The 12,857-nt window shown below is 45.6% G+C and overlaps 1 protein-coding gene across 4 annotated transcripts in view; it reads left to right on the top strand.

The window, feature by feature from the left end:
- Positions 1-12,857, top strand: part of arfgef1 (ADP-ribosylation factor guanine nucleotide-exchange factor 1 (brefeldin A-inhibited)) — a 45,957-nt gene that overhangs the window by 6,618 nt on the left and 26,482 nt on the right. For all 4 annotated transcript variants that reach the window (XM_079181275.1, XM_079181274.1, XM_079181273.1 and 1 more), the window contains exons 2-4: positions 8,990-9,020; positions 12,091-12,259; positions 12,412-12,558. In XM_079181275.1, coding sequence (XP_079037401.1) covers positions 8,990-9,020; positions 12,091-12,259; positions 12,412-12,558 — 347 coding nt within the window. The remainder of the gene's footprint in view (positions 1-8,989; positions 9,021-12,090; positions 12,260-12,411; positions 12,559-12,857) is intronic.

Below are 12,857 nucleotides of genomic sequence, written 5' to 3'. Positions count from 1 at the left end.
TGAGGCCGAGTTTTGTCACTTTATGGCAAAGAAAAAGGAGAGCCTTAATTCAACCATGGTGATTAAACACAGGCTTATGCAAGTGCGAGTGAGGAGGTTGGTTGTGCACACACACACACACACACACGATTAGGTAGCCCAGACAACCTCTGACAGTGTTTCCTTCTTCCCCTCCAAATGTAATTACTGCTGTGCAACCTTTCCTTTCAGCCTGGACAATGGAAATGTCAGGGGTCTGATTTTTCTCAGGCTCTGCGTGGTGGTCGCAGCTGCCTTGTGTTTATCTCTGTTTGGTAGAAGGTGGGGACGTACACCTACACGTTTCACGATTCATCCACAGATTAAGCCGATCTTAGTGGCGCAAAGCTACAGTGTGGTCTTTATTGCTATAACTGTCGACATTGTCTTATTGCAAGCTGTTCTCAAAATGCTGTTTCTCGATGATGTTCACGACCTCAATAATGGGGTCAATGTCGGACACTGACTGAAGATAAGAATTTACTTTTTTATATCTTGCGCCATCATAAAGACGGTTTATGTCCATCTGAGTCCCGAGGCTTTCTTTCCTTGTCTCCTCGGCTTATTTCTCTTATCCTGTCCAGCCACGCTCGCGTCTTCTTTTTCTTTACCTGCCTGAACATCCCGCACAGTCAGCGCTCCATATCTGGAGGCACGCAGCCACCGAGACCACCGTGCTTTACGGAGGTGAAAGCAATCGGGCACTGGATTGAATTAAAGCTGATCGCTGCATACGGAGTGGTTAGAGCCAACCGTGGGATCCGTGCCAGATGCAGACGGGCTCTCAGCGCTTTGAAATGTAAATGCTGCGGGATGCCCTTTCTCCAGCTCCTCCTCGCTCAGGTGATGGAAACTGAGTCCGGGAGTGACCTCTAACCTCTCCTCTGTGTCTGTGTGTGTTTTAAAGATGGTTGGAAGCCCACGAGGAAGGAGTATGTGTGTGTTATGTTGCAGGTTTTTGACCCACCCAAAGGGCAGGAAGTGATAAGGATGCATTCAAATCCTTTTGATTTTGTCCTTTTCTGTGAACCTTCTGTCTGCGGTAAAGGTCCCACTCAGAAAGAGCCAAAACATGTCTCACAACAGTGTTAAAATGAGACCGAGGATACTGTTCTCCTCTAGTAGCCTTGTAATATGAGCACACACACATACACACTCGTACACATTGGGCACAAACTATGGAACCGGCGAGAGACGGGTTTATATAGCGTATTTGTTTTGGAAGCCAGCCTCGTCCTTGTCCCTGCTTTCCCCCCCCCCCCTTCAGCGAGGCTGTTTTCCTGCTGCAGATCTTGTGACGTACTGCGGCGCGTCTCCAGAGAGCTGTCTGTTTATCTCTGTCCCTCCCGCCAGAGGAGCAGCCGTGTGCAGGCTCTGCTGTGTCTTAATTGATGAAATGTTGGAGCTCTCATGGGATTTTTGGTGTGAATGCATATGTGTGTGTGTGCGTGTGTGTGCGTGTGTGTACTGTATCTGTGCATGTTTGATTGTGACTATGCGTGTGAACATCTTGCTAGCAGGATGTCTACTTATTGAATTAGTGATCATCCAACAGCGTTAGTCAGCAAGTTTATTTGCCCAGGTGTGTGTGTGCAGCCTCCGAGGCCTGTGGTTGCATGGCGCTACCTGCTTTACACACCGTTGAAGTGTACTCTAAAGGATGATATCGTGTGAGCCTAGAGCGTCCAGTATGCGAGTAGTACTTTATCAGACAGCTCTGTGATAGGCTTTGGCAAGAGATATCTAATTTTGTTTTCAAACCCTTTCATTTATAATGTATTTATTTATCAAGGCTTTTTAGAGTTGGCATATAGCTGCAATATTATGTTGTTCATTGTAATCCATTGCACTCCAGGTGTACCATTTCCTTTTAAAAACCAACGACGTGTTCCTGACACACACCTTTGCAATAGAACTGCAGGGCTGCATGAACAAACGTAGAGCAGCCGGGTATTTGTGAATGAAGTGTCCACATTTGCAGCGAGCGGCGCTCCCTCGGGTTGAAATAATGGTCACTTTGCCTCTGTTTACACATCACTCTGCAGACGTACTGCACCCAGGATGAGCTGCTGCTGCTGCTGCTTGACCGCATTCGCACTTCTGTACTTGTTAAAGCTGGGAACGGAAATGCAAATCTTGTCCAAACCATCTTTCACAACAGATTCACACTGACACTTCGCTCTCCACGGGTATTGCACCAAACCGGTAAGACCCTTTACAAAACACTGTAGAAGAGCTGTGATGCAGGCTACCTATGTAGCCCTGCTTTAGGCTATGGGGGCAATGTGCAGCTGTGTTATTGACCTGTGTTAAAAAACATTACCAGTGTAACTTCAGCACTGATTGAGTTGCTTTTTTAGTATTCCTTGCTTGCAGTAAGCATAGGCGATACATTTTCTTAATGCACTCTTGTAGAAGCACACATTACACGACCACAAACGCATCCAGGGAGGATAAGTGATTCCAGTGTTAATGGTTCTGGTGAACAGTCAGTCGTCCCTGTGGCGGACACTCCCAACATGGTCCTCTGCTGCTGCTGCTGCTGCTGTCTTAGGAATGCTTTGTCACGCCTGCAAAGGCAGGGTGGCGCCCGGGAAGGAGGAGGAGGAGGAGGAGGAGAAGAAGTTAGCCCGCAAGCGGCTTCTGTCAGCAGTCAGAGACGGGGAGCAGGTCGTTTTTGTCACGCTGCCTCCGAGAAGCCGTTGCACTTTGATGTGATGCGTCGTGAAAGCGGACCGCCATTCTGCTTAGTGTTCATGGATGTTGTGTTTTTTCAAAAAAAATGCATCACCATGTGTTGCAGCTACATCCCCCCCCCCCCCCCCCCCCCCCCCCCCCTCAGCAATCGCGGTGTAGTTTTGGTTATTCAGTGAAAGTTTAGCGAATAATCACATCTTTTAGCAACATTGTTTGCTTTCCTCCACACGCATTAGCTCTTGTTTGAAGCATTAGGTTGTAAGCAAGGATTTTGGTAGTGGTTGCTCAATGAGGGGAGCACATTCCTCAATCACTCGGCTTAGATTTTCCTCCAGATATTCCAGGGATTTAATGCGGCAACCCTGCCTCTAACCTTTGGCCCAGGGTTGCCAAATACTTCCCTTGCTGATTCATCAGCCTTATCTGTTACAACTGCATATTAGCATGCTAAGAGTCTGACTAACGCCATTGTGCAGTTGTTATCCAAGCCGCGATCGGCTTTTGCTGTAGCTCAGTGTAAGGTGTGATTTGAAGGGATCACCGATAAGCCCCCCTTTTTTTCCAAACATGTATCATGTAAAGCACTGCAGAAACCCGTCTCTTGCTCACTGTCAAGCTCAGCGGCGGAGTGTTAGGTCGTCTGCGTCAGGCCCGCGTTCATCCCCGGGGCACCTGGGTCCGACACCGTCACCTGAAGCTGTGAGGTCGCCGTGCCTTCCTCTCTCAAAAATAACAGCTACCCTTCCCGCAGGATTTCGATAGCTGTCATACGGCCCCGCCGTCTTCATGCACCGCGCTGATCGCCACGCGTGCCACGCTGTTTGTTTTCCCCCCGAGTGCGACATCACAGCCGACAGCGGTGGCATTTGCTTGTTTTGCGCGAGCTGACTTCGGGGCTGAGGTGCTGAAGCTTTTGTCTCGACGTCGTCATCGTGTCGAGAGGGCCTCGTCGTGTAGGTGTCGTGTAGGTGTCGTGTGTATATATATCAGACTTTGGGTCTGTTGTACTGAGGGACCCAGGCTATACTAGCTTTAATATGCCACATCACAAGGCGGATCTATAAGGATGTGTGTGAAAGTGCAAGTCTTTGCTCGACATGGAGGTATCCAATAATAAATAAGGAGACGTTTCATGAATTAATCACGGCACGATGGTTGGAAGCATTGACTCAGCGACTTTGTGTGTCGTGGTATCAAAGACTGTAGCCAGGCTTTCTGAAATTGAGGAAGTGTTTTTATTTCTCCTATTAGGAGGACAAAGGCCATTCATTCTGTTGGTGCTACAATAGCGTTTGACGGTGGGGAGGCGTACCTGACCTGCGCGTGTTGTCTACACCCGGCTGCATTCATGCGTGTCTATTTTTTTTTTTGTACACTTCCTATTCCTCCCAAATCTCCCTGCGCCCACTCTCGCCTTTATCCAGGCGTGCAAGTGCAGTCACTCCCGCGAGCAGGAGTGGAGAAATGATTAGCCAGGTTTTGACTGACCTTCTCCCCAGCTTACAGGCAGCTTTCTAGGGGGCCTTTGAATAGCGGACAACCTCGGGGTATACGGGACTCAGTAGTGCGAACTCAAACCACAGTGAAAGGCTCTCATTTGGACCGGATCTGGTCAGGACTGGACTGGTTTGACGTGCTTTTGTGGACACTGCTTCTGAAGTACGAGAGGCAGTAGGCCAATGCAATAATACACCAGGGAAATAGGAAATTCATACATGTTTTTGACTCACTTATTTCTTGATGATGAAAGAAAAGTTACATGTCGGCCTAAATACTCTACTATTAATGCATCTACTGTTAGTATCTGGGTCAAAGTCAGTGTAAGGGGGGGGGGGGGGGGGGTACCTTTTTGAAGATGAGTGAAATGGTGGTGGTGATTGAGTCCATAGCAGGCTGCTCTCATACATTATGGAGCCGTCAAAGGCTTTCTATTGAAGTCTGGGCTGTAGCTCACAGGAGAGCAGGATGGCCCTGGTCGGTGAAATAGGTGCCTTATGTATGCCTCTTCCCTACTGGGGTTTGGTAAAAAAAAACAGTGTTACAGCCAGTGTTTTTAGGGGGGGGGGGGGGGGGGGGGGGGGCAGTAATCTTACCTGTTGAAGCATCAGCACAGGACTGATTGTGATGATGCAGCAAAAATCAAGCCTGTAATTCAGTATTATGATTGAAGAATTAAAACAATGCAGTACAAATCAATTTGTGCCAGTGGTTTCTTTAAGTGGAGGGATTGACCTTATTGTGCGTTTGTTTTTTCACAGTGGTATTTTCCACAAAATTGTTTTGACTTCTTGATGTAATAGGAGAATAATGGGTGAGTGGAGATGGATTGTGTTGCGACAAATACACCAATTTTGGGCTTTGTGAGAGTGTTTCTCAAGTGTCAGTTTCACACTTTCAAAGTCTCTCTAGTTGTTTCAATAACAAGCCCCGGGTCTATTTCATTGGAACTCATTGGGATTAAACAGCGGTGAGCCGTTTGGTTTCATCTGCATCGCCTCACTGTTTTGCCCACTACACTGAGCTACTGCTGCTGTTGTTGTGCTTTGTTTATACTGTGGGTCCTGGCATCGGACAAACCAGGACACAGAACACGGCGCCTTCAAGGTCAGCTGTACTTAGTATGACTGCAGCAGAACAGAGGGAGCGGCAGAGGGGGGGGGTTGGGTTAATAAGTGACAAGAGGCCGCCATCTCTGGCCTCGTAGCATGTACAGAAGAAGTTCTACACTTTTTTTTTAAAAAGCTACTAACAGGAATACCACAGAACACCAGAAATATTTTTTTTATTTTATTTAAATTTAAACTTAATTTAACTTTTCTCCCACCAGTAAAATCTATTCTTGTAGTATTCTTTTAGTTTGTATCCAGTGTTTGGTTTATTTCTGGGCACCTGATCAGACTATGATGAGACATTTTGGGATGCGTCTCCCTGTTTGCACCGAGGCAAATGCAGACTTTAATGCTTGTATTCAGTTTTCTCTCGGTCCATTCATTGCAGCATGGCTCAAGTTGATAAAAATGAGATTTAACTTAATAAATAATTGAGTTTTGCATGCGAGTTTGTGTGTGTGTGTGTGTGTGTTTGTTTGTGTGTGTGTGTGTGTCAGTCCCACTCGGCCGGCTGCCGGCACATGTCTGCACACTCTAACTGTGCGTGTTTGTTTTGAAACCGGTAGCTGGCAGATCACATGTGACTCCACAGCTTTAATTTGCGGCTCTGGTCGGCCCGGTCCCAGGAGCATCCAGCATATCTGTTCTTTCTCATCACCAACACCACCCGCCGTTGCCATGGTTTCACCGCTCAAATCCTCCGGGTGACAATTCCTCATCAACACTCTCCTGAAAGCACCACGCTAATTATCTGACGGTTACTTACGCAGACAATATGACAACCCCCACCACTCCAACCAAACTGGCTGCTCGTGTGCTCACCTGCCTGTCTTCTTGTGTGTGTGTGTGTGTGTGTGTGTGTGTGTGTGTGTGTGTGTGTGTGTGTGTGTGTGTGTGTGTGTGTGTGTGTGTGTGTGTGTGTGTGTGTGTGTGTGTGTGTGTGTGTGTGTGTGTGTGTGTGTGTGTGTGTGTGTGTGTGTGTGTTTGCATGAATCTGATAACCCTGGACTTCAGAAATCATTTGACGCAAAGCTGATATTAAAAGCGTAATAGCCTGGGGTCGTTTGTAATTTCACGTATCCTGGTAAAGAGACTTCTAGAGTGCTGCTGTAACTTCTATATTATGGACGAAGCCGAGCGGGGCGGAGACGGACACGCGGCGTTTTCTTTCACTGTATATTGCTTTCGCTTCCTCTCGGGTCCTGCTCTGTGATGTCGGCCTTTTGTCTGGTAGAGATAAGAGGACAGACCGGGCCGATTGTTCACGCCAACGAACAGTGGTGATTGGTTGTCAAGGATTTCAAAGTTTGAAGGGAATACACGGAGCAAGAAGATTATATTCATGAATATTCATGGGGCTCATATTGCAGTATTCATGATAATTTGCGCTGACACAAGTAGTCAATTTATTAATAAGTCCGTCAACAGAAAATGAATCCACAACAATTCTGATAATGAATGATTAATTGCTGCGGTAATTTATTTAGCAAAAACGCAAAACGTGCTGAAATATGTAATTTTACAGATTTTCTCCGTTTGGTTTCATTGTAAATTAAATACTGCTTGAGTTTTGGACTATTGGTCAGACAAAACGAGTCATTTTAAGATTTCACTGTGGATTCTGGGAACATTTTATGGGACAATCTCAAAGCAGTCGCAGGTTAATTGATATTAGAAATAATCTTTTGCAGTCGTGGTGATGAAACCAATGTCTTTGAACAATGTATTTGGTGCAGGTCATGGTCAGGATAAAAAAAGAAGCAGTAAAAGTCGTTAATAGGCACTTAGGTCAACGCCTCCCGCTTAGGAACCAAAACCTTTTCATACAAATAAGGCTTTAAGAGCCAGCTTTTACCCAGAAAGAAAACAATTGTGCGGTGAGACAGTGAGACAGAAGAATGCGCATTAAATAAACACAATATAAATGTCCCGACAATAGAAATCAAAAGATCAAAGCTAAAATTAGAAAGCTGTCATCATTATGACAAGTGCATTGTCAGTGCCTGGTATCTCTCAGCTCATCCACTTCTATATCTGCTCATCTCATCGGTTAAATCTGAGGCTTCGTGCTGAGCCACAACTTCCATTCATTTCAGATTGAATGCTGCCCATCCAGAGAACAGAGAGAAGAATCCTCAAATATGCATCAATAATGGAAGTAATTGTTAGTTGCAGCCCAATTGTTAAGTCAATAATAATAATAATGTTGTGTGATACGGAAAATACATTTGCAGCTTCTGAAACGTGAGGATGCGTTTCTTTTTTATTTCACTGTGAATTTGAGTATATTTTGATTTTGGACTATTAGTGGGACAAAAAAAAGAGCAATTTAAGGATCTTGCCTTGGGCTCTGGGTCATTTAAAAAAGAATCAACAGCCTGATTAATGAGTAAGTCGCGTCATTACAGTAGTCTGTGTATACAAGAAGGCATCGAAGGCCGTTGAACACTCACTCGAAACTGACAGACAGGCGAGACTCGGGTCAAGGCTCCTCGATCCCACTCGGCCTGTGTCCGAATAACGACGTGAACAGATGACAAGATCACATGTGATCGTATTTCATGTTGGGTTTGGATCCACGGGGACTGCATGTATGTAACAGATGTATAGATTAGCGCTTCCAAATCAAAAACAAGTCTTGCCTTTGCTTCTTCTACGCGTGACTGTCCCCCTCACGGGTAGTACAGTAGAACGTGTTTGAAACCAGCCTTAATGTAATTCCACCGAGTGTCGAGCGCTAAATATTCTCGCCAAGTGGATTTCTTTGAGAGGACTGTTAGGCTTCCAGCAGTGAAATAATTGGGCTGTCATTGCATTACTGCTGTTTTTTTTCCCCCCAACCATCACAGACTGGTGCGATTCTGTGAGGACTTTGCCACTGTGTTTTTAAAAAGCTTCCTCATTGAAGGCCCCCCTTTTAACGTCTACTACCAATTGGCCTCTATTCGGCTCTCTCTAGCGCTTATTTCTGCCTCTCCATCTCACTCACGCCTCCCTCTGTGTTTACGGGCTCTTCTGTGCCAGTGCTCAGCAAGTTCAACTGCTTTCATTGCCTGTAGATGAAATAATAGTGAAATAAAACACAAATGTTGGCCTGGCTCACAGACGCAGTGCAGAGTGACTAATGATTACAGTGCTGAAGGCAATACATTAGCCTATTAGCTTCTTTTTGCGCGGCGTCGGGGCGTCAACAAGACCATCGCCATGCCACAGTGAAACTCGGGCACAAAAACTGCACTCATTTTTCTTCTTGAATACTTTTAACTCAAGTGTGTGTGTGTGTGTGTGAGAGAACTCGCTCTACTCTTGCATCTAGAGTACAATACATGTCAGATATGTGCAGTTATATGTACAGAAAGTGTCAGCACAGTGTGTAGCCTAAATCCTCTGGGAGGGGAATTGGTGGCCACACACACAAGCACAGCTTCAGCTTCCTGAAAGGCTCCGGAAAATATCATCTGATTTGTTGTGCTGAGAAGATTTTCTGAAAACCGTCCTTCATAAAGACGTCTCGTGCTTTGTGCTTGCCATGCCTGATACCTGCTCTACTCCCAACGGTGTCATAAACTGAATAAAATACTGTATGTAATAATAAATTACATTCCCCAAGGCTCTTACTTGACTAATTTAACATCTCTTCCCTTTTATTTCTTTCCTCTTTTCAGAGGAAATCAAAGAGGAATCAGAAAAATTAAGGTAAGCAGTTGATTAATCACAGCCCACAATACGGCATTGAGGGTCATTTAATTGGTTTCGTCTCTCTTTCTGCTTGTTCAGTCACTGTAACATTCATAGCTCAGCTGCAAGCCTCTCTGTGCTTTCTCCTGTGTTCAGACTAGTAAAGGGGATTAGAACTGTGTGAGTGTGTGTGTGTGTGTGTGTGTGTGTGTGTGTGGGTGTGTAGCCTTTAGTGTGTTTTTGTTTGTGTCCTTCTACCCGGCCTGTTCCCAGCAGCCCCTTGTCTTCTCATTAATGGCTTTCTTTACGAACCCCTGCCTAATGCTGGACTTGTTTTTGACGGTCCGTGTATGTGTGCACGTTTGGTGGACTACCAAATAACGTGGGCTTGAAATGAAACGTAGCATGATCGCCACCTCTCCTCTTCCTCCTGCCGTTTCCTTTTTATTCCCCCCCCCTCTCTCTCGCTCTCTCTCTCTCTCTCTCTCTCTCTCTCTCTCTCTCTCACACTGTCCCCTCCCTGCTTCCTCCCTCCATATTCACCGCCCGTTATCTGTCTCCAGCTTCTCCACTCACTCCAAATTAGCATAACCAGGCAGTCACCAACTTCATCCAAATGTGAACCCGTACGGTTATGGCCGCCAGATCAAAGACGGATAGATGTGGAAGCTGTGCGCAGCCGGCCACACCCAACTCGCACGAACGCCGCTGCTTTCGGATTCATCTCGGGCACTTTACAACTCTCAGCTATTTTCCCTGTTCTATAGATGCAATAGTCTCGCAGTGCTACTCAGGAATACAAATGTATTATTTTTTTGTGCGCTTGCGGTCCTATTCAAATTGTTCCCCTTTTGTGTATGTATTCTGTAGCACAGTCGCAAAACGAGGCCAGATTTAACAAGGACATCTTTAAAATCTCAACAGTGATGGGCGATATCTGTCACAGGATATGTAATTGGATATCACTCTAGATTTAATACATCTTGATATCATAGATCTGTTTTTAATTTAATTTACAAACCGTTTATACAAATGATCAGGTGGCACTGAGCAATATTGTCAGGTTACATACTGTGATATTTAACATTTAGATATTGATATATGGAGATATAATGATGTGGGAATCACTTAAGGAAATGCATTCAAAATAAACAGTAAAGTGAATGTAATTACCAAACATACGGAATGATTTACTGTTAATTTTATTTAGCTAAAACTCAAATTTAGAAAATCACTTAACTGTATCACCACCAAAAACAAATACAGTAAAAGGCAAAGGGGGAAACGCAATTTTGGGGAAATCCCTTTTTTCCCCAGGAGTCTGATGAGATTATTGTCAATAGCTTAGCTTAGCTTAGCTTAACACAAAGACTAGAAATCGGGGTAAACAGCTCTGTTAAAAGGTAACAAAATCCGCCCACCAGCACCAATAAAGTTCAGCAATTACCAATTTGTATCTTGTTTATTTAATCCAGGCAAAAACCAAAAGGTAAAGAGGACACATCGGGGTGTTTTGGGCGGCGCTGTGACTTCCTGGAGTCTTATCGCCACTGTGAGGTTGCCAGGCAACCAGTGGAGACTCCAGGTGGTAATTGATCTTCTCAGCTTACTGTTGGGAAGAAAGCAAATACGCACACATCCGAATTACAAACACTGAATTATTTCGTTCAACGGTTCAACGGCAACTAGAGCAAACTTCCAACGGCTCGAAGAAGTCGGCTGTTGAAAGCTCCGGAGTAAGGGTTCCTTGAGTGGAGACAGGGTCATGCTTGCTCACGTCAATATTGCTAACGCCAAATATTTAACATTTAATCACATCATGTTATTGATATTATACAGACTTGTACAAATCCGGTGACATAATGGGTGCGGCTAAGCTGTAAATGAAGCGCCCCGCTGTGGCACCAGGGAGTCTTTGATGTGGACCGTTACCGTCTGACTAAAGCCCAGTTGATGGCCATATTATGTTTATTAAGCAGGGCTAAGTGTGACGTCGGTCTGATTATAAGGGAGAGAGCAGGCCAGCTGACGTTTAAGCAGGGAGTCCAGGAATAAGCCGGAGGAGAAGAGCTCCCTGCAGACTGAGAGCGATGGAGACTGGGTCAGACCGCACAGATGAGCTCAATCACAGCTCCACTTTGATGTTGTTTTGAAAATGCTGAGAAGGCTGCAATACAGATTCGCTATTTTTCATCTTCTAAATGTCTGTTTGTCTATTTGCACTGCAGTGTTTCCTCTTTAACCGGCGGTACTCGATGCCCGTTTCCTCTTCTGTTTTCAGATAGCTCTCGTAGTATTGTTTTTGTTCCCTTCCTTTACTTAGCTCTCCTCTCTTCCTCTCTTGATCTCACTCTAATTCCTCTTTTAATTCGTGCTACTCGATGGCTGTTTTCCCTCTCCCCGTCCTTTACAAGGCACTTCATCCGTCCCCTCTTTTTCTGTCTCTCTTCAATATTGTGCCCCGCTATACTGGGCGAGGTCGTCCCTCTAAAAAGAGCCGAAGTCATCCTTTTCTATTGCCAAGAGATAAACAATGCAACCCCTCCTTCTCTATCTCCCTCCCTCCCTCCATCGTTTGTCCCCTCCCTCCCTCCCTCCCTCCCTCCCTCTGTTATTCTCTTATTCCAGCTAGTGCAGTCTGGGTGTGGTGGCTGTGCTTGGGGAATGCCGTAGACACACGGCTGCTGAGAGCAGCGGTCCACATTTTATGTCTCTGTCTCTGGTCTTAAAAAATTCAGCTGTATCGTTTGATGTAAGACCAGGAGATGCTGTGTCAGCATGAACACATGGCAAAGCCTGAATAATAACCCTCTGGGATTAGTACCCCTCCCTACGAGAGACCACGTGAGGCAGTTGAAGCAGTCGGGCACTACATTGAATCTCAGTGTGATAAAGATTTTGTTACTCTGCATTTTCCCAGAGGAACTAGGGTGCAGGGCAAGACATTAGAGGTTGTTGAAACACGGCAGTCTTTACACTCACTGTGTGAGTGTGTCATGTTTTTTGTTTCTTTTCTAGTGGCTCCAGCTGACCGACTGGACCGCGTGATCGCTGTGTTCATCTCATCTCATTTTGTTCTGTGTTCTAGTCCTAGTCCTAGTCCGCCCACCGGAGAAGGCAAATCGGGTTCCAGCACTTTACCGCCAATCAAATCAAAGACCAACTTCATCGAAGCCGACAAGTACTTCTTGCCGTTTGAGCTGGCATGTCAGTCCAAATGTCCCCGCATCGTCATCACCTCGCTCGACTGTTTACAGGTCAGTGGCAGGACACGTTGGACTGCCGATCTCTACATTTTTCCTCTGAGATCGACCTGAACCAAGTCATGTTAACGGAGCACAACAAAAAAAAAATAGCCTTGCCAGTCATATTGTGTGTTTGTGTACACACACGTCTCTCTGCCTTGTAGAAGCTGATAGCGTACGGCCACCTGACGGGCAGCGCCCCGGACAACACGGCCCCGGGCAAGAAGCTCATCGACAGGATCATCGAGACCATCTGCGCTTGTTTCCAAGGGCCGCAGACGGATGAGGGCGTGCAACTACAGATCATTAAGGTGTGCTGCTGTCCTCGTCTGCCCGATAAACATCACGGTTCAATACACGGAGACTTTGGGACGCTTTAACTCGCCATCGCAATAATAATTCAGAAAAGCAGATCAACGTATCTTTGTATCGCTTTTGATATACTGTCAGTTCGTTATTTCACAACATTATAAGTAGCTGCCTTTTTAAGACGAGAGTTCTGTTTGTGTTGAATCAATAAGACGTTTGAAAAGACTCATTTAGTGGATGTGTAATTATGTCATGAATGTGATCATTTATTTGGAGATGAGCCTTAACTAGGCAATTAAAG

The sequence above is a fragment of the Pholis gunnellus genome (assembly GCF_910591455.1).
Source record: "Pholis gunnellus genome assembly, chromosome: 20".
In the NCBI taxonomy this organism is placed as follows: Eukaryota; Metazoa; Chordata; class Actinopteri; order Perciformes; family Pholidae; genus Pholis; species Pholis gunnellus.
This window is presented reverse-complemented; position numbering and strand designations above follow the sequence as displayed.